Raw genomic sequence first — 25,758 nt, 5'->3', positions numbered from 1 at the left:
TTTATGAAAACCTCTATCAAAGTACATCGAACATAAGTCTCTGTCAAATGTAATGAACTCGGGATTTTAAAAGTAAATCATTCGATGGTTTGTATTTTTGCTTCTATCAATTACGTAATGAATTAATTCCAATTTGTTATCATCGACAATGCTCTAATTTCTATATTGGATCAAGTTATATTTGTCAAGATGCATATTAACACAATATGATGGAAGTAATTATGTTAAACAGCGCATTTGTCAGAGAGAGAGAGAGAGAGAGAGAGAGAGAGAGAGGGAGAGAGAGCACATCGGTAATTATTAAATATCCCTATCACATGTTGTACATGTATGTTTTTCATTTACTGAATATACTAATTCGCATTCAAAACAGGAATTGCCTGCAAGTACGCATTATTTAAACATAGAATTAAAGAATATTTTAATGAAGAAAGAAGACTAAAAGAAAAAAAACACCCAGGTTTTCTAAAAAACATAATATATAGTGTTTGGTATCGTTGGAATTGGCTCAAAATGCTGAAAAACAATATAGGTATCAGGGGGGAAAATATTGACATTTTTTCTTTTCTTAAAATTCCATCCTTATCTTGATTATTTGGCCTGCGGCACATTTTCACATCTCCCGCAAGGCGCCCGTGGCCAGAACAAAGCTCTTAGCAGCTGTGTGTATTTAAGAAATAAGGTATCATTTAAAAATATTTATCGGGATATAAATACGGGTTGGTCACGTGATCAAATTCCATAAAGCCCGACAACACAAAACAAAGTTCTATAAAATGAAGAACTGTTTTAATTATTAAGACGTTAGAAAGCAAGTATATCAACATATACTTATACATTAACTCGGGAGTATATAATGGAAAACTCTTCCATATGTCTAATTTTAGGGGGTGGGGGAATTATGATTTAAACGGGGATGCGCAGTGTTACACTTAGAGTTGTGATGCGCTTTGATTTTTGAAAAGTGAAGACGTTGAAGACCGACTTTGAAAGATATTGTGTGGATATTACGGAGTTAACAGAAGACTGAGATGGAGGAACATGAAGAACAGGGCAGCAGTCGTCAGGTGTAGGCAACTCATTTATAGACAGGACAGAGGACGCAGCTCAGATGAATCTCCGGAAAGAACTGAACATCGCAGAGAATGAGGAACTGCACGAAGGTAAGGGACGGTTTGGATTTGGATATGTAATTGTTGATAAACGCTCACTGAACGCTTCTTTTGACTCGATCATTTTTTGTAATAGGTTTTTAACGACGCCTCGCTTCGATGTCCCGACATAAACTTGGAAACCGACATCAAGCACTATGGCTGCTGTGGCACGGAAGCAGTGTGGTGTGTAGGTCTTAATGCACTTTGACGACTTATCGGCCATACATCCTATGAATGACCTTTTTGCTAAAGCCTAATGTCATCGTCTAGCAGTAGGTACAATTCCGCATCACCGATGACCAGGGTGAAGTTGTAGCAGACGAAATTTTAGACATACATTAGGCCTAGTAGGCTAGTAACTAAAGACATTGTTTACAGAAATGCTTTTATCAATTATTGATGAAAGTCCACTGCTTGGAATACAAATAAAACCGTAAATACATTTTGTGATGTTGATTTCATCTATTGAAAGATTTCTGTAGGAAGTGAGAGCGATTGCTAGATGTGTATTGCCTTAGTAAAAGTAGTACCTGTTACCTACTTTTAACAAATGTTCATACGCACAGCCGTGACCTCTGTTGACCCCGTAGTAGATTTATCCAGAAATAAATACGTATTGCTCGTAATAGTGTTATGTAGGAGAAAACAGTTGCAAATGTAAATATTCGCAAATAACACACACCGTGGAACACGGAGGACACGGTGTATCTCCGTGGATTTTCCACCGTGGTCTTTCCACGGTGGGGTGTATAAAACTCGTGTCGTGTACTGTAGCTATAGCTATCATTTTTTGGCATACAGTTGCCGACACACGGGAATGCAGGCTTTCAGAGCCTCCATAATACCTGTATTAGTATGAGAATTCCATCAATATATGTATAACATGGATTTTTTAAAAATATGTACATGTACATAGATTGTCAAAATATATTTAAATCATTTGTACAAAACATTGATCATACTTACGATCTTTTTTGGTGGTTATGAGATTGATCACTGTTCGTTATCTTCACCTTTCACTAGACACCATTTGGTTGAAATTTTCGTTCAGCTGAGTGGATCCTAAATTGGGCGATTCACTAGTTTTGTTGGCATACTTCTCAAAAAGGTCTTCTATTGTTTTACGTATAACAATGGACTTGGTTTGTAGTTTGTCTTTTCACTTTTGCACCACGAAACACAGTCTACAAATATATGAAAAATGTTACGCATAATAGCATTATTTGCCTATAAGCTGTCTGAAAATTTTCAAAAAGAATACAATCATGTATGAAATTCTTTACTCTTATTGCATTATTCCTTTACCATATAATTGTGGAGCAATATTTTTTAAAATCATCTTGGATCTGTTTTTCTTTGTTTTTATTCTGATGGACACAGTACATGAAACACCGCTCTATATATCCTCTGCAAGAGATGTGGAATCATTATCCATAGTTGTTACCTGAAAATAAAGTATATTTGTCATTATGCTTCAGTCTATACAACAATATAGTAGATTTATTAAAGTGAGTTTGATCTTGGTCAAATGCTCTTGGACCAGGTTAATGATAAAAATGTAAAACTTATACGGTACCAATTTTGATGCACCAGATGCGCATTTCGACAAAGTAATGTCTCTTCAGTGATGCTCAAGCTGAAATATTGGAAATCCTGATACATATTTCAGGTGATCAGGAACTATCATAGCACTACTAACTGAGCTTTTGATTTACCATTCATAAAAACTTATGGATTGGACATGAATGTGAATTGGAAAAACAGACATAAAAAAATCCTACATATACCTAAACCTTTGTTTAGGAGGAGGGTATGATTAAAGATATCAGTACCTTTTCTCCTTCATCTTCAACTTCTTCAGCATTTTACAGACCATTGGAGGCTTCATTGCTTTGGCAGAACCTGTTCAGTTAACACTTCATTTGTGTTTTCTTGCAGGAACTGCTTTGACTTTGGCTGCAGCACAAATTCTGCATTTCTTGACCATTACTGAATATCCAATGATTTTCTTACTTTTCTCCCGAAATAAGGATGGATGGCCTAAATTGAATAAAATAAAATCTATTTTGACTTTCATAATTATATGTAAATATGTGTATGTCACATAAAACTTTTGATATATGGTACAAGTGTTTTGGTCCATTTTGTCATCCTCATGTTAAAGATTTTTGAAATGGCATCAAACTGTATTTAGTTGCTCAAAATTAAAATTCAGCTATCAAAATTATGAAGCATTAGCTCAAACAAATATACCTGTAAGGCTATTGTTTGCTCGCTCTAAACTGTCAAAACTGGCTGACAGGTTACCTTCAGAACTAAAATCAATCCATTATCAAAGTCAGTTAAATAAATCTTTATTAAAATTATAATTATGAAATCTTGCTAAAATTATAACTATCAAATCAACATTTTTTTTTAAAGAAGTGAATTTTGAATAATATCCTTTCTAATCAATATTTTTAGCTTTTTAATATGAATTGCATAGCAGCATATGAGTGGCTTTCCTCATGACCTCAGGCTACGGGGTAATTTTATATAAAGGCTTCAGCTGTCACAATTCTCTTTATAGCAAGCGAGCTCTATAGACAACGTGTACGAACGGAGGAAATTCGGATTGAAATCTACACATTGTTCAATTTTTTTTTTCTTGGTTTGAAAATTTTTGGGGTTTGAGAATATTTCTATTTGTCATAGAGTATGCTCACTGGGGGCCGTCAGGAAAACTCAAACACTCACAACCAAACATAATTGAATTAGTTAACCGCCGTAAAATGGCTGAAATATTGCCAAAACGGCGTAAAACCCCAATCAATCAATCATAAATGTCGTTTTAAAAAAGTGAACTTACGATACGCAGTAAATAAAAGTTAAATATGTTTACTGAAAATTGTAACCCCCAGCGAAAGGGGGCACCCCTCCTGTACCTACCCCCCTCGGCGCTTCGCTGAAACCTTCAGTTTCATCATGCGTGCCTACACATTAAAACAGTCCTAGCTACGCCCCTGACTTGCATTAATTCCACTACCATTCACCGCTACTATATCAAGTGACCAGCTAATGAATCGATCTTTACATGTACTAATAACAAACTTTAATGTTGTATGTGATAATTTAATGCAATCTCAGGAAAACGGGGGGGAGTGTACATGTTGCTGCATGTATATGTACGTTTCTGGAGATCGATTTGTAAATAATTTATTGTGATTAATTATATCATTTCATAGCGGTCGGTTGTTTTAATGACTCAAGAAAATCTCATAAAGTAAATATTCACACAAGTGCATACAGTGTAGGAAATAGACTTTTTCTTTTGTTTTATCTCTGCTACTAAACATCAGAAATTTAATCCAATAACTCATGTTTTGGTACTAGGGCATTCACTTGCAACATTCTGAAAAATAATCTTTAAACCAGGCATATATTTTTATATCAGAAATGAGTAGACTTTTGTCATCACTAATTTGTATACAAGAGTTGCCCAAGTGACGCATAATTTTCGTAACTTCTTTTTCTGAAATTTCCAAAATTTTCTAGTTCCGATATCCCGTATTGCATGAATGCAAGAGTACATAGTAATATTCACCAAAGGGGAATCATTTTTAATCACATTTTTACAGAGGTTGACAGAGCTGTACATTACCTGCTGCTAGTTTAGTATTTACATCCCATGCATATCCACTACTTGTTGTTTTGTGTTTTCTGCCTGTTGGTACTTCATTAAGGAAACCACACTCGGAAAACTTGCATTTAACAACCAAAACGTGAGCTAGTCCAAATTTTCTCTCACACACACAATCAAACAAGTAAGGTGGTTGGCCGCACAATTGACAACTATTCAGCCCGTCTGCAATCCCCAAATCAACCACCCGTCTGCCCACGCGTCATTGGTTCGTCTTCTTCTCTTCTTGTGAGATTACAATCTCTTCTCTGGCGACATGGAATGTATCGTCAACATCCTGGAAATAATTGTGGTTAATTCCACTGACTGCCTCCTCAGATGTCTCATTGTTAATGACGCTCTTACATGCCTTGCTTTTCTCTCTTCTTTCTGACGCGATGATTTTATAAACCTTTCTTTTCCATCCCTAGTCATTGTGGATCTGTATTTTTAGCACGCCATTAATTTACCGGATATGAAAATCACAGTAAAAAATTAAAACCGAAAACGGTCGCAATTACAAATCCCAACCATTGTGACGTAATACGATCTCGGCCTCGATCTTCGTGACGTATTCTGAACTGCGTTAAATGTTATTGGTATAAAATAGGTACTTGCTCTTCATCCACTGTTCACCATCATACCGGATGTTAATATCTTACTATGGAATTTTCAGGAAAATATTGATTGATTGTATTTTGCTTAACGTCTCGCTCGAGAATTTTCCACTCATATGGAGACGTCACCAAGACCGGTGAAGGGCTTCAAATTTAGGCCTATGCTCGGCGCTTACGGCCATTGAGCAGTGAGGGTTCTTTAGCGTGCCACACCTACTGTGATACGGGACATCCGTTTTTAGGGTCATCTCCGAGGACCCGTGACATTCACACCTGATGCCGAGCGTATGGCGATGGAACTGTCACTACCCGTTTTAACGCCTTGGGTCTGTCGCGGCCAGGATTCGAAACCCGGCCTACCGCATGCGAGGCGAACGCTCTAACCTCTCGGCTATTGATATAGGTCCGGCGCATTCATCGCACGAAAAAGATTAGGTAAATAAAATAAAGTAAGCCATTAAACAAGAGGCCCACAGGCCTTATCAGTCACCTGAGTACTAGTGAAAAAGTATCACTACTTCAAGGGCTATGAAATCTAGAAAAAAAATTCCTGTTCTGAATATCTAAGCTAAATTCTAATGTTCACCAACAGTATAAAAGAAGATGTGTTCTTAAAACTTAAATGCCCTCAAAAGTGCATACACTGATGAAAGGATTTACATAATATAATAGGTGTATTAACATTAAAAGATATGACTATTTTGGACCCATCCTAGAGTCAAAACCCTGGGTTGTGAAATTTGCCACTTTTTGTACCCACTTTTTTGATATTCCTAAGTATGCATTTAGATTTTATACAGTATCAGCAAACTTACATATACATGTAATGTCATATACTAAGCTTGGTCCCACCTTGGGGTCAGAAATCCTCCCCCAGGGATCATCAAATTTACAATTTTGTTAAAGGACTATCTGCTCTTTCTAGATAGCACTAAAGAAGATGTTATTCAAGTATTTTACACATAAACACTATATAGTAAGTTTGGCTCCACCTTGGGGTCAGAACCCCTACCCAAGGGATCATGAAATTTACAATTTTGGTAGAAGCCTTCCTGCTCTACATCACTATGCAATTAGTTTTTCTTACATGTGTATAGGTCTTGAGAAGAAGAGTTTTAAAAATTGGTAATTTTGGGCAGTTTTTGCCCCGCCCTTAAGGCCCCAGGGGTACAGGAATCCTGAAATTTACAATTTATGTCCCCTTGTTCCAAAGATGCGTCATACCAAATTTGACAAAGAATTGGAATGATAGTTATTAAGAAGTTAAATTTTTTTTTATTGTTCACACATTTAATAACTGGTCATATTGGTCCCACCCTAATACCAAAATGACTACCCCTGCGATCATCAAATTTACAATTTTGGTAAAGGACTACATGCTCCTTCTAATTATCCATTTAGTTTTAATATAGTATCAAATTATCAATAGCACTAAAGTAGATGTTATTACACATAAACACTATAAAGTAAATTTGGCCCCACCCTGGGGTCAGAACCCCTACCCCGGGGATCATGAAATTTACAATTTTGGTAGAATCGTTCTAGCTCATCATTACTATATACTCACTTTCTCTGCTAGATGCCCAGATTTTTAAATAAATACATGAATTTTACAGTTTACACCCAAAATTAAGGCCCCTTAGGGTAAGGGTCATGAAATTTACAATTTTCGGTATCCTTCATCTACAGATGATACATACCAAATTTGGTCAAGATTGGCCCAGTAGTTTCTGGGCAGAAGTTGTTAACGGACGACGAACGTCGCACGACGCCGGACGCAAACCAATTGCAATAGGTCACCTGAGTTTACTCAAAATCAGTTTTTCTGTCATTGTACGGACGGAAGAAAACTATATTTTGACATGAAATTATTTACAGGTTTTTAATTAAAGAAATAAATGTACTGACTGAAACGAAGAAAAAGTTCCCTTCGTCATTTTTCATCAACATACAATTATTATGAAAAGGATGAAGGATTTGTCACCATTTAATTCACACAACAAGCATTTGTAACTTCTCTACAGTATAATATCGTACATGAATTTTATAAAAAGAAGATTTTGTTTTTTCGTGAATGCTTCTCAACATATCTCGTACAAAATTAACAGCATTGAATAAACCATGTTCACAAGTTGATTCGTTACCTCGAACTAACCCTTGACATCAGTCACCATTTAGAACATGGGGACAGAGGATGACGCAGTAAGTTAAAATTAAATCATCCAATGAGATTCCTTGTTGAAGATGCAAGTTTGGTAAGAGGAAAAATAGAAAGTAAACAATGATCTCCATGGGGGTACTTTTCTTAACATCATGAACATTGCGTGTTCATTTTATATGTAACGTACATGTAATAAATAATTCATAATTTTTGTCCCTTAAATGTTGTAGCTATTTATAAATCTATTTCAATTTTAAATAACTTGTTCAATTAGTTAAAACAAAATTAACAAACATACTAGGGCAATCCATCGTTTTCATGCGGCTCGTGTTCTAAAACTTTGTCTCATTGTTTCTTTTAAAATATTTCCGAAAATCAATTGACGGTCATAAATGGCCTACATTTTAGCAGTTACTCCCCTTACACCGGAAGTTGGGGGCGCGCTTACAACTGCGGTCCTAAGCTTCACAAAAATAGTATTAACAAATGGTGTATAGTAAAGCTTACGTTACCAAATTCTATAGTATACCAAGTTTTAACATGTTGTAATATATCTATGACCAAAACCAAGGTTTAATTTCTTCGATTTCATGGAGAAAACTTTAAATTATGCACTTCGTCAAATTGTAGAGTTGGGGAAGGGGGAGGGGTGTTATAGATGTATTTGACGTTTATTTCTGTTCAAATTATGCCATTAATACCGAGGATTTCAATAATAATCTGTTTTAAAAACAACAGACACCTAGTATTAAAAGCACAATGAAAGCATGTAATACAATCAGGCACGTAGCATCGTTTATAACGGGGGGGGGGGGGGGGGGGGGAATTGACTTCATCAATAATGCCTAAAATTTCTTGACAAGTAAATTTTAAAAAATATAATAGTAATAATAATGATAATCCAAAGCTCAAGAAGGAAAGCGGCAAGGGTTGATCTTTCAGTTCCATTCATTGGTTAAATTTTACATTTCCACTACCATTCACGACAATGCTGGGTTGTTTTTTTTTAAAGAGGGGGTAGGGGGGGTATCCAACTATAGATCTATATCTGCACGTAAAAATAATGTAATAATAAAAGGAGGCAGACCCATTGTTGCTACAAGCCCGATAATTGTTTTTGTGCTCATTTGAGTAATTGAAGTGCAAGAAGAGGTGTAAGTTGATGTACACAAAATCTAACTTTCAAAAGATTGAAACACACGCGAAAAAACAAAATATTTGAACTAAAATATTACACTACAGATACCAATTCAAGATATTTATTGGCACCTAGTATACATTTAGCAACAAGTAGTTTTGTTGAGTGTGAAACGATAAATTGATAATGTACATGTATGCAGGGTTTTTTTTGGGGTGGGGGTGGGGGATGGGTTGTGAGTGTGTGTATTGGTTGTCGAAAATATTGATAAAAATTAATAATGAAGAATTGGTGATATACTAAGGAACTCATGATTCTGATCTAAAGAAATCGAGGACTAGGTAATATTTACATCCTTTATTACATCATGACCATGCAAGGTGAAGATAACGAACAGTGATCAATCTCATAACTCCTACAAGCAATACAAAATAGATAGTTGGGCAAACACGGACCCCTGGACACACCAGAGGTGGGATCAGGTGCCTAGGAAGAGTAAGCATCCCCTGTTGACCGGTCACACCCGCCGTGAGCCCTATATCCTGATCAGGTAAACGGAGTTATCCGCAGTCAAAATCAGTGTGCCAAGAACGGCTTAACAATCGGTATGAAACACATCAGACAGCATTTGACCCAATGCGAGGTTGTATTGGCGAACTAGATCGTTATAACGACCATAGAATTTGCGAAATGCTGACTTCAATCGAGACTGTTGAAATCCCTGTTCCATCAACTTGTTTGTCAGTAGCTTACCTCGATTTAAAAACTGACTATACCCAGAACAAGCTCTTGCATATCGAAGCAGTTGAGATATATAAACACCATATGCAGGTGATAATGGAATATTGCTACACAAATATGGGAAGTTGACGATGGAGAAGCTGAAATGATCCCGTTTGTCATACAGTTGAGTTGTCAGTTTGCCGTTAATGTCTACTTTCAATAAAATATCTAAGTATGAAGCAGAAGTGGACGACTCTGTGGTGTCATTTATTTCGAGCTCACAGGAATATATCAGATCGACATATGAATGAAAGCTATCATTGTTAATAGACAAAACGTCATCGATATATCTAAAAGTCGAATTGAAGGTCACAGCGAGAGATATTTTCTTCTCACGTAGAAGTTTTTGAATAAATTCTGCTTCATATGAATATAAAAACAGGTCAGCTAACAAAGGAGCACAATTCGTGTCCATGGGAATTCCAACAGACTGTTGGAAGACCTGATCACCAAAGACCACAAATATATTGTCAATGAGGAACTCTACATATTTTTTATTTCAACTTCAGAGTACTTGTGCGTGGAATCGGAGTGGAGTTTAACAAAGTAAGTTTTTGAATGACTGATCACTAGATATGAATATTTCCGTTTTCCGTTTTTGTTGAAGAAGCAACTGTCTATGATGTGAAAAAGTCTAGTCTTTAATGCAAGGTGAAGATAACGAACAGTGATCAATCTCATAACTCCTACAAGCAATACAAAATAGATAGTTGGGCAAACACGGACCGCTGGACACACCAGAGGTGGGATCAGGTGCCTAGGAGGAGTAAGCATCCTCTGTTGCTTATCGTGAGGAATGGTCGTGTATAGTGTTGAAAAGTCATAGGTTTTAATGCTATTGATTTGGGGAAAATACTGTGATTTCAAGTTTAATAAAAGTTCTTTAGAATTTTTTAGAATCCACATTTGATTAACACCACTTCTGGCATATGTAGTTGCACAGTAAGTTTGAAGTTTCTCCTTCACAGCTGTTAACCATACATTCCTTGCTAGAAAACCTCACAAGGGACACATCTAATGTAATTAGTAAAATAATTGGTTCAATTATACCATTTTAAAGTCATTACACTTAATTCTTAGAAAAATTCCTTAACTGGCACTTGATTGCAATCAACAATTTTAAATCTTCTATTCATTCCTTATATGACACCGTCAACTGAGGACCGCAATTTGCTGCGCGCCCTCTGTAATCAAGGGGAAATAACTCGCATAGCGTTATGAAAAATGTAGGCCATTCTACTCTATGTTGCGGATGCCGTGCCATGCGCGTTTATTTTCGTTTTGGACCGATTATAAAAGCCGATGTCTGATGGGCTCCACGCTATAAGTCAATCATATGCTCCGTCTCCAGCCCAATGCATGTTTTGAATGGTGACTGATGTTAGTGTGAGGTAACGAATCAATAACCCCTGACTTGTGAAGATGTGAATAAACGTAAAAAAGGAAAAGTGAATGGGAAATAGGTACTTGAGATCGACTTGCAAGATGTTTGCAGTTATGTAGCCCTACTGTTTCACTTATATAAAGACGTCACCAGCTGATGACGTCTTTATATAAGTGAAACAGTAGGGTTGGTGACGTCTTTATATAAGTCAAACAGTAGGGTTGGTGACGTGTTTCATACAGATTGTTAAGCCGTTCTTGGCACACTGATTTTGACTGCAGATAACTCTGTTTACCTGATCAGGATATGGGGCTCACGGCGGGTGTGACCGGTCAACAGGGGATGCTTACTCCTCCTAGGCACCTGATCCCACCTCTGGTGTGTCCAGGGGTCCGTGTTTGCCCAACTATCTATTTTGTATTGCTTGTAGGAGTTATGAGATTGATCACTGTTCGTTGTCTTCACCTTGCATAAGTGAAACAGTAGGGTTGGTGACGTACTTATTTCCCATTAAAGTTAGAAAAGGAATATCAAAATTCCGCATTAGACATATTAAAACAAAAGTACGCAACATCTATCCTTCTGTGTTTAGTAGACGAGAAGTGATAAAAGGATTATAATAGGTTACATGAGGAATATCTTTTGGTTCTAGCTGACAAAGATTGTAACAACATTGTCTTTGTTTGTAAAAAAAAAGGTAATCGTTCTTATAACTTCCCTTTCAAAAGACGGAAATTCTTCAAAACCATGGTTCAGTTTTAGACACATTTAACATCCCAGTCAATGGGTCGGATGAATATTAGTTATCATACCTATACTGGATTCCTACACTTCATAAAAACCCTTCACACAAAGATACATTGCTGGATCTAGTAAGTATTCTACCATGCCCTTATATTTGCTCCTCACGAAAATATTAACAGCTGTGAAGGAGAAACTTCAAACGTACTGTGCGACTACACATACCAGAAGTGGTGTAAATCAAATGTAGATTCTAAAAAATTCTAAAGAACTTTTAGCAGAGTTGAAATCGCAAATTTTTAAGCTTTTCTCAAATCAACAACATCAAAATGTACGACTTTTAAACAATTTACACGACCATTCCTCACGATAAATAAAAGACTAGATATTTTTTTTTTACATTATAGACAGTTGCTTCTTCAACAAAAATAGAAAACGGAAATATTCATATCTAGTGATCAATCATCCAAAAATTGCTTCGTTAAACACCCCACTGATTCCACGCACAAGTACTCTGGAGTTGAAATAAAAAATAAACTGGAGTTCTTCATTGACAATATCTTCGTGGTCTTTCAACAGTCTGTTGGAATTCCCATGGGCACGAATTGTGCTCCTTTGTTAGCTGAACTGTTTTTATATGCCCATGAAGCAAAATTTATTCAAAAACTTGTACGTGAGAAGAAAAATTATCTTGCTGTGTCCTTCAATTTCACATTTAGATACAAATGTATATCGACGACGTTTTATCTAATTACAATAATAATTTCCATCCATATGTCGAATCGATATATCCTTGTGAACTCGAAATAAAAGACACCACAGAGTCGTCCATTTTAGTAGATATTTTAGTGAAAATAGATATTAACCAATGGTAAAGATAACGAACAGTGATCAATCTCATAACTCCTATAAGTAATACAAAATAGATAGTTGGGCAAACACGGACCCCTGGACACACCAGAGGTGGGATCAGGTGCCGAAGAGAAGTAAGCATCCCCTGTCGACCGGCCACACCAGCCGTGAGCCCTATATCCTGATCAGGTAAACGGGGTTATCCGTAGTCAAAATCAGTGTTTGTATCAATACCTACCGGATACAGAATAAATATGAAAGCGCTTTTTCGAAACACGTGGTTGCATTATACTTCATCATTCTATGGACCAAGGCCGATAGGTATATGTATAACAACCATATACTAATTCTGCTGTAACCAGGGACCTTTGTGCAAATTTATCATAAACAGAGACATATAATCCACTTTCTATGTTTCTGACTAAATTATCTTAATATAGCTAACTTTGTAAATTTTGTGAATGTGACGTAGTAGAGTGTATTTCTTGATATGAAATGCTCTTAATTCATCCTAATATTTTCAAATGCACTTCACTGGACAATTTATTATTATCTTAAAGCGATATACATCCATAGCAAATATTCAGAAAAACATGGTACATTACTAAGATGGGGCCGATTTTGGCCCTTAAAGCCCTAGGCCTATCTCTTTACCACAGATCTCTTGCCTTGGTTTTGTTGTGTTGCCGTCAAAGATGTTAATGCATCATTGTTTTAAGTTAATAGAAATATTAATTAATGTCATAAAAAATTGATAAAAAAAAACTTTAATAAGAATACCGCAGAGCTGTCGAATTGGTTTTGTTGTATTGTTGCGGAAGATGTAGGAACATTGTTCTGATTTAATGAAAAAAAATATTAAAAGATAAAGTTTTCAAAAATGTTAAAGTAATATTCCATTTAGTAGTCTCAATGTGATGTTTGCCCCACTATCTATGCCAACATTGGTTTGAGCATGTATGTATCCATTATCACGAGGGTCGCATCCTTTGGGTTTTGGTATTCTGAATATTCTGTCGTTGAAACACATATTTGCAACAATGATGTTCTAACAACGGTGAAAAAAAACTTGTTTGTCAGTAGCTTGCCTTGATTTAAAAACTGATCATACGCAGAACAAGCTCTTGCGTATCAAATCATTTGAGAGATATAAACACTATATGCAGGTGATAATGGAATATTGCTACATAAATATGGAAAGTTGACGATGGAGAAGCTGAAATCATCCCGTTTGTCATAGAGTTGAGTTGTCAGTTTGCCGTTAATGTCCACTTTCAATACAATATCTAAGTATGAAGCAGAAGTTGACGACTCTGTGGTGTCTTTTATTTCGAGCTCACAGGGATATATCGACTTAACATATGAACGATATTTATTGTTAATAGAGAAAACGTCGTCGATATATCTAAATGTCGTGTTGAAGACCACAGCAAGAGATTATTTCTTCTCACGTATAAGTTTTTGAATAAATTTTACTTCATATGAATATAGAAACAGGTCAGCTAACAAAGGAGCACAATTCTTGCCCATGGGGATTCCAACAGACTGTTGGAAGACCTGATCACCAAAGACCACAAAGATATTGTCAATGAGGAACTCCAGCATATTTTTTATTTCAACTTCAGAGTACTTGTGCGTGGAATCAGAGTGGTGTTTAACAAAGTAATTTTTTGATGACTGATCACTAGATATGGTAATTTCCATTTTTTTTAAAGAAACAACTTTCGATGTCAAAAAGTCTAGTCTTAGCGTGAGGAATGGTCGTGTAAAGAGTTGGAAAGTCATACGTTTTGATGTTGTTGATTTGAGAAAAGTTTTGTGATTTGAAGTATTCTAAAAGTTCTTTAGAATGTTATAGAATAAATCCACAATTGATTTACACCATTTCTGGCATATGTAGTCGCACAGTAGGTTTGAAGATTCTCCTTCACAGATGTTAATATTTTCGTGAGGAGCAAAGATAGGGTCTTGGTGGAACACTTATTGGATCCAGCAATGTGTCTTTGTAAGAGTTTTTACGAAGTTTAGGAATCCAGTATAGGTACGGTAACTCGTATTCATCCGACCCATTGCCTGGGATATCAAATGTGTCTAAAACTGGAGCACGGTTTTGAAGAATTTCGTCTTTTGAAAGGGTAGTTGGAGTGCAAGTACCATTACCATCAGTAGAATTAATGCCACGTTCGTTTAAAATACATGTACAGTTGCAATACTGAGCCTTACAAACAAAGACAATGTTGTTACAAGCTTTGTCAGCTAGAGCCAAACATATTCCTAATGTAACCCATCTAAATGTGTTTATAATTATATATAAACTAATTCGACATGCAAGAGTTTGTTTTGCGTGTGATCAGTTTTTTAAATCGAAACAGGCTACTGGCAAAGAAGTTGATGGTGCAGGGGTTTCAACAGTCCCAATTAAAGTCAGCATTTCGCAAAGCCTATGGTCGTTATAAACTATCATTGTGTCAAATGTTGTTTGGCGTGTTTCATACCGATTGTTGGGCCGTTCTTGACACTGATTTTTTGACTACGGATAACTCCGTTTACCTGATAAAGATAAAGGGCTCACGGCGGGTGTGACCGTTCGATAGGGGATGCTTACTCTTCCTACGCATCTGATCCCCACCTCTAGTGTGTCCAGGGGTCCGTGTTTGCCCAGCTCTCAATTTTGTATTGCTTGTAGGAGTTATGAGATTGATCACTGTTCGTTATCTTCACCTTTAATTGGACATACACACACTTGCGAAGGGATAACAAACGCGTGTTTCAAGTGTTCCAAACAGAACATGCTTTAACATGTTACAAAAATCCACAACAGTATAGTTATTTACCACTAAAAAAAATTCACTAAACCCAATCAATCAACATACTGATTTCATGGACGAAGTAATAAAAGTTTTTTGCTGCTGCTTAAATCTGTGTGGAATTTGTGACAGTATTTGTTGATGGATTTCTGTTTCTTCCAGCTCTCACAGATTTGGATTCTTCTGTAATAAAAACTGTTGGCAATTGCTTCCTATTGCGAATTCTACGAATCAAGCCCAAAATTTTGGATAAATTTTCTTTCCTAAGAATAATGTAAATCCACGGATCTACGATGGCATTGCTGATGGTCATTCGCACAGCCAGGAGTTCCTCTGGTCCATTCTTAGGGTCATTTGAGGTGGCATTGATCAGCATACGAACCTGTAAGTAGATAAGAGGAGTGCCACGTGCTGTACAAAATAAGATCGCTTTGATCATTACAGCTTAGTTTACAGTTTACTTGTCATGTTCCTACGGATCCTACAATGTAGTCTTACCATGTATCTACAAATGTAGATTTCCCTGCGTCGACTCTGCGAGATTTTCATACTGAATCACGGGGTCCGTATCTCTTACGATTTTGTTCAGTGAAAAGTTATACAATGTTTCAAATATCGAATCCCTTGGGGATCCGGGTTAGAATAGGTCCTCAGTACCCTTTGCTTGTCGTAAGAGGCGACTAAATAGGGTGTTTCTTCGGTTGACCACCGTGGTGGTCTAGATGTAGAGCGTTCGCCCCACTTGCGGAAGGTCAGAGTTTGAATCCCGGCCGCGACACACTTTAAAAGTCGTTATCATGTACAATGTAGTAACAGTTCCATCGCCAAACGGTCGGCATCAAGTGTGAATGTAGCGGATCTTCGGAGATGACCTTGAAAACGGATTCCCGTGTCACAGTAGGTGTGGCACGTCATAAAACACACACTGCTCAATGGCTTTAAAAGCCGAGTATGGGCCTTCACCGGTATTGGTGACGTCTCCATATGAGTGAAGAATTCCTGAGAGGTTAAACAAGATACAATCAATCAATCGAATGAGACCTTAAAAACCCGGGGTCCCGTGTCACAGTAGGTGTGGTACGATAAAGATCCCTCCCTGCTCAAATGCCGTAAGCGCCGAGCATAGGTCTAAATTTTGCAGCCCTTCACCGACAATGGTGACGTCTCCTTCTGAGTGAAAGATTCTCGAGAGGGACGTTAAACAATATTCAATCAAATATCGAAAGTCGGTACACGTCATACAATGTATTGCACGATCCTCGTACGGTAATTTTGCGGAGAAGTGTTCGGAGAGGAAACGCAAGATTTTTGGAGGACATTCGAAGATTGTCATACACCGCAAACTTCTCCACATAAACCGTGCGGGTTCCAAACGATTTTCGTGGAAGACTTGAGCAGATCGCAAGGAGAATGTTGTATACAGGGCTTGCAGCGGATGTGACCGGTCGACAGGGGATGTTTACTCCTCCTAGGCACCTGATCCCACCTCTGGTGTGTCCAAAGGTCTGTTTGCTCAACTCTATTTTTGTATTATTTATATGCATAGCTCTTATCCTTGGACGAATTTGGCTCCACTTTTTTGGCTATATTTAGCTCTAAAACTTCATAGTTATTTCGGATTTCAAACATGTCGGTTAAGGATCACTGAAGAGACATTATTTGTCGAAATGCGCAGCTGGTGCATCAAAATTGGTACCGTATAAGTTTTACATTATAGGAGGTGTGAGATTGATCACTGTTGGTTATCTTCACCTTTCATTAGCGCGGTATTCAAACAACCTCCACGCAGCTATACTGTATGAATTTTCCCCGAGAGGCATTGTGAGAAATGACACGATGGCCGTATATAATGTTAGTATAAAAGTCGTAACCCGAGGCATCATATGATACTCAAAGAAAATTGTAGGCAAATTTATCATACGACTGCCTTGGCAAAGGACCGAGCCACGAACACCCTGTAATGGCCTACGCTTGGGGTGAAATCTAGTGTCTTTTACCAATTTTTTCTGTCTTTGATTTCCATCTATACTACTTACTCAAATCCCGTGGGGATCCAGGTTAGAATAGGTCCTCAGTACCCCTTGCTTACCGTAAGAGGCGACTAAATGGGGCGGTCCTTCGGATGAGACTGCAAAAACCGAGGTCCTGTGTCACAGCAGGCGTGGCACGATAAAGATCCCTCCTTACTCAATTGCCATAAGCGCCGAGCATAGGCTTAAATTTGGCAGCCCTTCACCGGCAGTGGTGACGTCTCCATATAAGTGAAGTATTCTCGAGAAGGACGTTAAACAATATTCAATCAATCAATCAAATATCATGTCACTTTATTTTTGGGAAACCGGATGTTGATTATTTGAAATTAAAAGTCAAACCCATACATGTACTTGATTTTTCCGGAATTTCACCCCCTCTTTGTAACTTTGAGACAATATTTCATCTATTGCGTGTCCTTGCTGGAAGATTTTCTTCGATTAAATGAAAATTGGTATCAAAAGATGTTTTTTCCAATGAAAAAACTATCAGCAAAGTGGACGCTGCTGTCGAAAACTAATGTCTTTTTAAATATCGTGTGAGAGGAATTGTCGTCTGTACAGCTGATATCAATATGTTTATGAGGAGAAAGACTTGATTACCGGTGCCAATTGTGTTGTTTCGTAAAATTTGATACGTTTTACAAAATTTCCATTTTACAACAAGTATTACCAAATACATTTTCTATCAAAAGCTTGAACCAAATGGCCTCCGTGGCCGAGTGGTTAAAGCATCGCGCTCAAAATCACATGGTCTCTCACCACTGTCGGCGCGGGTGCGAATCCCGCTCGCGCCGGTAAGTGAGAAAGTTCCCCACCCAGTTTACTTTCGGAAGGTCGGTGGTCTCTTCCCAGGTACATTGTATCTGGGTTCTCTCTTCCACCAACAAAAACTGGGCGCCTCTATATAACTGAAAAAATTGTTTAATGTGGCGAAAAACATTAGGGGAAAAAGAGAAGTTTGAACCACGAGTCAGCCTTTCGTTAGCTGCTGGACGTCTCCATCTGAGTGAAATATTCTCGAGGGGGACGTTAAACAATATTCAATCAATCAACCAATCGTTAGCTGCTGTCAATATTATCATTGGCCTTGTGACAGTGCAGATGAAATATAAATGGAATACAGGTGTAATAGCAAATATTTCTTATACAATTCATTTTTATTTGATTGATTGATTGATTGAATGTTGTTTAACATCACTGTCGAGAATATTTCAATCAGATGGAGATGTCACCATTGCCGGTGAAGGACTGCAAAATTTAGGCCTATGCTCGTCGCTTATGACCATTGAGCAGGGAGGGATCTTTATCGTGCCACACTTGCTGTGACACGGGACGTCGGTTTTTGCGGTCTCATCTGAAGGAGTTCCCCATTTAGTCGCCTCTTACGACAAGCAAGGGGTACTGAGGACCTATTCTAACCCGGATCCCCACGGGATCATTTTTATTTGAAAATGATAAATGACCCATTTGGTTTTGTCTGAAAAACAAATACTGACGCCCAGCACAATATATCTGCGACATAATCGCGATACTGTGTAGGTTTAACACGTTATTATGGTTGTGGAAATAGGATATACTTTGTCAATTTACTTGAAACGTAACACCGCGAAAATGGGTTCAAATTCCGATTAACAGGGATCAAATACATGTATCGTTTCATTAAAAATATAATCACCAATACACTCTACCCTTTCTATGCATTAACGTACGAGAAGGTTGTTTACATTGTGAAAAGTGCTTTATGAATGTTGGCATAAGTTTGCAAAAATCATTTCCCTTCATTTTTTTATTGCAATAAGAAATGATTATACATGTATGTAACAATGCTAGTATAGATATCGTAAAGATTTATTATTTTTAATCATTTAGTTTATTTGACACATCTGAATGAAGTAGTGGGAGTGGTGGGGGGTAATCCATATTTGTGAAAATACAGGGAGATAGTCTAGGTTCAAATAAGCGGCGGATCCAATACAACATGTGCACCCAATTTTCAATAAAAAATGATATAATGATTCATGGATATTTTCATAAGTTAATAATCAAAACTTCTTTCTTTTAATTAAGACATATAACATAGTAACAGTAATTAAAATAATTGTTCCAAAAGTACCATGATTTAACAGGCACGTAGAATCAGGGCGGGGGGGGGGTGCTTTTTCACGAGTTTTTCAGCCTGTCTTTGTTTACACAGGACCCATTCCCAATCCAAAGTAATAATTGATATTTTGTTTTCCTGTGCAAAATCGTAAAATACTGGGAATGCAGAATCAGGGCCATTATTGTCAAAAGCGATCGGCATTCCTTCGAAAACTACATTTATAGGCTATATTTAAGAGGAGCCTTGAGTAGTGCTATACTGTCCCGATAAAATGTTTGATCGTAGAACCATTATTGAAGCTTTACTTGCGATAAAAAATATACTTTTGATCAACTCTATCATTTATTGGGCCTTGTATTTTATATATCGCATGGATCCATGTGTTTATAATTTTATATCTTAGATTCGTTTTTCGTTGATTACATGATTCACCGAGTAGTTCAGAGCACACACATTGTTTACTTGGATAGTAAATTTTATTGTAATTACGTTATATAATTTCAAATATTATACGAAAAAAATATAGAGAAAGGACAGTTCAAAACACGGCAAGCAATTTGGTTTCAAGAAGCAGTTTTATGCGAGGATGAAACTGTCCGAATTTCCTCGACCAGTGGTACCTAGCATTTAACGGAATCGGTAAAGCTGATTGTACAGATCAAAAAAAAGCATCCCTCAGTGATTAATGATTCTTTAGATTAAAACACAGGCGTACTAAAGTACATCTGAATATATTAAATAAATCCTTCTAGGATACTCTTGTTTTAACTAATTAATAAATGAAATGTCAATTTAAGGTACTCCGTCCCTCAGGTGCAAAAAAATGAAGATGTATTTTTTTACCATTATTGTGAAGCTTTTCTTACGTACTTGTTATTATGACAAAGAATTGATAATTATTTACCATTGTATCCAGGTGATCTTATGAGATAATTGATCATAACGTATACAGTAAATAATAGAAAACAAAAAGAGTTATCTCAGTTTCATCAAATTGTATTTCATATACTGTATGTTGACTTGTTTGCTGCCTAAACAAAATATCCATTGGGTGAAAGGATTACAAAAATAAAAATAAATTGCATTGTATCCAGTAAAATATAAAAGATAATGACTGAAATCAATATGACATCAATTTTCAGAATGTAGAGTTATCTCTCTTCCATGAATTTGAACACAGCAGTAATGATAGATGTGCGCTTTGTAATCCTGGGCTTGCCCTGAAAATTCTCTGTAAATAAGCTGTGTATCCCAGCATAGCCTCTTCTCTGATGTGCTATCTGCAGATGTTTGAAACCTAGTCCTGAAAAAGATATCCTTTTACACATGCTTTCAGAAATAATGTGATTTTCAACTAATGGCATAAGAGTATGTAGATTTGTTTTTGGAAGTTTCCATCTGCTTTATGATATCAATGATGTACTTCATAGTAAATCTATACTGAAGATAAAATGAGTCAATATTGTCACATTTGTGATGCTCAACAACTTTCTGGAGATATCTACAGTCTTCAACTGCATCATGTGCACTAAAAGTGCACCCAAGAATATCCTTTACCAAAGTCTCCAAAGAAAAGTTCAGATGGGATCCTGATGCATGTTCTTTCAGCATTGGCAAGGTGTCACAAAACCCACAAATAATCTTTCCATATTCGTCTTTCCCACTATCCAGAACAGATCTACCAAAAATAAGGCTGTCAAACTTCCTTCCATTATGAGCAAACAACACTGGATCATTGATACCAGAATTCTTCAGCCAATCAAAGAATGATACTAAGCACTTCTCTAGAGAAACAGCTAGTAAAGGAATACCATTCTTGTACAGCAATGTACCATCAAAAGTTAGTCCTGTGATCTTTGATGCCACTGGATTGATGTTGGTTGTTGGAAAAACATACTGATTGAATTCAGTTTCTCCACACCTTGCTGCCAGTTGAATGATGTCAGCTGATAATCCTGAAAAAGTATGTTTACCAGTTGGAATGATCGTCAGTTCGTCGCAGTTCCTGCATCTCACATACAGTAAGCTGGCTAGTCCATAACGTCTCTCTTTCTCACAGTCAACAAGATCCAAAGGCGTATGACACAGAAAGCACACTCTTTGCAAATGATCCACCAGAATTGAAAATTCAACAACTCTTCTGCCTTGGAACAGGTCAAATGTCTCTTTATTTTCATCATATTCATCTACCTGTGCTAGTGGATCTTCGCTGTAGACATCGATGAAGTCAGGGTGGTTGTTATTTGCATCGGTACATGTGCTAATGGTTGTAGTAGCAGTAGACGAGGCTTTCTTGAACCGACCTTTCTTATCTCTTTCTCGTATACAATTCCCCTCCATTTCCGTTTGTTTACATCTGTGAATTCTTATTCTTTTTTCAAAGAAGAGTTCCAAAAAATATAAATGCCGGAATTTATGATACGAATAAACTTTTTCCGGATTTTACGCAAGTTACCAAACATTGCTGAGGATTGGAGTCCCTTAAATAAGAAATGATCTTATAAAATTGTTTCTGTGTTCATCATGTGTAGAAAATGAATGTAATGCATTCAACTATTGGATTTTTTAGACAGAGATCTAGAGGGATGATATATTGCTAAGTGATCATTAAATGCATTTTTCTTTTCTTTTATTGATTATCACAGCACAAAGTATTAAATTCCATGAACCCTACGCACAGTTTGAAAACGGTAGTGAAACCCCAGATTTTGTAATTTCATATACGTTACTTAGTTTCGCACACATGCAAAAAGAAAGATATATTGGGCAACTGTCCATCTCCCCCACTTTTTATAGTACATATAGTACCAAATGGTAAGATTGAACCATATAGCGAAGGATAGGTGTGGTGGTCCATCCCCACCCCCATTTAAATTTCCAAAGTTTGGGCCTAAAACGAAGTCTCGTGTAGGTTTAGTCATATATATATATATATATATATAAAGCACTAAATAATCACAACTAGGTACTGAAAATTTTCGCTCCAGCCCGGGGTCGAACCAGCGACCTGCGGCACCCACCGCCTAGCAAGACTGTCAAACCAGTGCGTAAGTCCACTCGGCCACAACGACTTCCCTAGGAAAAGAAGTTTTGTTATGCTCCTAAAGCGCTACTTATACACACTGATGCAATCTCACACAGTCGCTGTGTCATTCAGTGTTTAAGATATTTTATAAGGAGAGTGGATCTCTCGATGCAATTGCATAGAATATTTAATATAAAGCACAAACAAACAATTATAACACCCAACCTTGCGTTTACCCCTAGGATCTAAACGATACATGTGATAATCAATTAATTAATATATAAAGCACTAAATAATCACAACTAGGTACTGAATATATATATATATATATACATGTATTTATTTATTATGTTATTTCTTTCTTCTTCTTTTTTTTTTAAATTTTTGTTTATTTATTATTGTTTTGCATGCTAAATTTGTACGTCATTTTTCAGAATCATAGTGATGTCATTTTGTTAAAATTTGGTACAAATTCACCGACAAATACAGCAATATCGTTCACATTTGTTATCCAGCTTTAAAAAAAATCTATTTACGACGGGAGAATAGATTTTGACGTCAAAGCGGAGCAGTGGTCGTATAGACCTATCAAATTCTGTTTGATGCTTGGTACAAATATAGCTTGATAGGAGTTTCATTCAGACTAAAGAATGGCTAAAACGGTGTGGACGATAAATGTGGAGGCTTTTAATTGCTGGCATAAACGAGCTACCGACAAATTACTAAACCATATAAGATGTCACCCTATAATATAATTGAAAAAGACCTACATATATTGTTTTTAAATTGTTGTCATGGAAACCGAATTTTAATTTGCTTTTCTTTTTAGTCATAAAATTGATTTTTGATAGTTATCTTTTGAGCAGATTCAGCACCTAAACAATATCATGCATTAACATTCATATTTCTCTTCTTCAAGAATATTGCATGTTGTGTTGAGCATTTTTAAGTACTGGAAAATGGCTTCATGAGGTATCCAAGATCTTCAACTTCAGAGCGCTATATGAAACCATAGCAACCCGTAACTCATTAATTCTCATCGCATTATGAAAGTGAACGTCCTAAGGAGCATTTTATTTGTATGCTAGTTCAATGTCTAGTGTAAGCTCAAAATTAATACTATTTAGTAAACATGAGGTAAACCAAGAACTGTAATTTCTGGACGGACAGGTTGACATCGCTATACCAGTGACTCGCGAATAAATATTGATTATAACAATGGGATTAGAAAGGAAAATTAAAGAATGAAAACATCAGTTTACATAGAGTGGTACTACCAGTGTAACTGAATGACAAACAAATCATGAATACAGGGGAAGTTTGTTCATTTGACTGGCATATTTTAAAAAGGAGAAATATCAAGCGGTTTCGGTAGTGCAGTTTCATCGCTTTTGTATGTGATTCGGTTGTTTTCTTTTAAGTTGATGAGCGTGCAGATTACATAACATTTAGCAGTAACGCTTCTAAATCCATCTGATCGGCAAAAACGCAGTTATAATGCTATACACTCTTTATTATTACCGGTATTAATATAGAAAAATTGTCCATCACTTTGGAATGGTGTAAATCTGTCAAGCATACATTATCCAGACATTTTCAAATATTTTTACTTTCCCACTGTTTTTGCCTCCTATATCTTTGCCAATTAAAATGATAGTCGTTTCCCCCTGAATGCGATGTAGTTGTGAACAATGGGCGTATGCATATTGATATAGTACTTCTATTTCAACAGCTGGGAATTCGGACAGAAAAGAAGTTCGAATGGAATGATATAAAATAAATTTCAGTTTGGAAGTATATAAGGGCATGAACTGTGACGCTTTAACCAGCAGACTTCTCATGAAGTCAGGATTATGACTATGACAAAGAGAAAACTTTGTTTTAACAGAATTTTCAACAGACTGAATTCAGTCACATAGGACCTTACATAAATCTTGAGAACAAAACATTTTCTTGTAAACTTTATTTGATTCCATTGAAATCACCTTATCGATTCAGATTCGCCTCAGTGTGACATTTTAAAGTTTCCACGACATTCAGTCATGTTCTATGTGTAGTGCATATTTATAAAAACCGGAAATGTAAAGATGATGATTTATTGGCATTTCTATGTTTCGGATTTCAAACATTTCGGTTGAGCATCACTGAAGAGACATTATTTGTCGAAATGCACATCTGCTGCATCAAACTTGGTACCGTACAAGTTTTACATTAACACACTAACTTTGACCGTAAGATAATACTAAAAAATATACTCACCATCAAAGGAACCCAGCAGATGGAAAATAGTATTACTATAACGAAAAGAAAGACGATGATAAAAATATCATTGCTTTTTCTTCTGTCGGATGTTGAAACTTTTCTGCAAATGAAATAGACGACGAATATGTTCATAATAATTGTGGCAGTTAAAATAATGAATCCAATAATGGAATATATATAAGTGTTCACTTTATCAAGATGTCCCTTGCTTGCAAAGTCCAAAAAGCACCATGACCCAGGATAAAAGTTTCTAGCTGAGCCAACACCCATTAAGTTCAAAGATGACACGATAGCATTAAAAGCCCAAATCATGACAAGCATAATATTCACTCTAGTCTTCTGTGAGTTTCTGTAGAGAATCGGATATGCAACTGCCATAAATCGGTCAAAAGACATTGCACTGACGATCATGGCCGATGACATGAAAGAGAAAGAGAACCAAAAGGAAAAATAATCACAAAGTTGTTTGGGAAATTCAAAAGTAAACCCCGAAATATATCGGACCATTACTGCTGGGTATACGAGAGCTATCCCACAAAAGTCAGTGATAGCTAGGCCACCAACAAGTCTGTAGAAAGGCTTCCATTTATGTACACCTGATGACCGACAGAGAAGGAACATGGCGGTTAGATTTCCCAAAACTCCGAAAGCATATTGAAGACTTGGAGGTACAATGCTTTCTGAGACAGTTCCATCGACGGAAGAATTTGTACTGTTATTTGGTTTTTCTGTCATCCACTCACTATCCATGGTCTAATCTGGATTAAATTAAAGCATTGTTGAATTCACCGTATGTCACATTCAACAAATCTTAAGCATGTTGCTTCACCAACCTTGTCTTTGAAATGATCAACTCTGATTTTGATTAAACTCGTAAAAAGAATTGATTAGCAATTCACACAACCTTGCAAAATTAATTTCTATATCTTTGATATGATCTGTTCTATGCTGAAACAGTGACTATGAATTCTTTGTGAGATATTTGATATCATTGCAAAGTTTGCAGAATTGATTTTTGTTTCCATCCTGAACCACGCCTTCC

At 36.6% G+C, this 25,758-nt stretch overlaps 1 protein-coding gene and 1 long non-coding RNA gene across 2 annotated transcripts; one reads left to right on the top strand and one right to left on the bottom strand.

Moving 5' to 3' along the window:
• The first annotated feature begins 759 nt into the window (after positions 1-759).
• LOC130050060 (uncharacterized) lies at positions 760-1,597 on the top strand. The gene is made up of 2 exons (XR_008798450.1): positions 760-1,163; positions 1,249-1,597. It is a non-coding gene; the product is annotated as an uncharacterized LOC130050060 (long non-coding RNA).
• Positions 1,598-15,401: 13,804 nt separating this feature from the next.
• Positions 15,402-25,466, bottom strand: LOC125651287 (prostaglandin E2 receptor EP4 subtype-like). The gene is made up of 2 exons (XM_048879887.1): positions 24,714-25,466; positions 15,402-15,677 (listed from the first exon to the last, which is right to left on the bottom strand). The coding sequence occupies exons 1-2, from the start codon at positions 25,464-25,466 to the stop codon at positions 15,402-15,404; spliced, it is 1,029 nt and encodes a 342-aa protein (XP_048735844.1).
• Positions 25,467-25,758: the final 292 nt, after the last annotated feature.

The sequence above is a fragment of the Ostrea edulis genome, chromosome 1, assembly GCF_947568905.1.
Source record: "Ostrea edulis chromosome 1, xbOstEdul1.1, whole genome shotgun sequence".
Taxonomy (NCBI): domain Eukaryota; kingdom Metazoa; phylum Mollusca; class Bivalvia; order Ostreida; family Ostreidae; genus Ostrea; species Ostrea edulis.
This window is presented reverse-complemented; position numbering and strand designations above follow the sequence as displayed.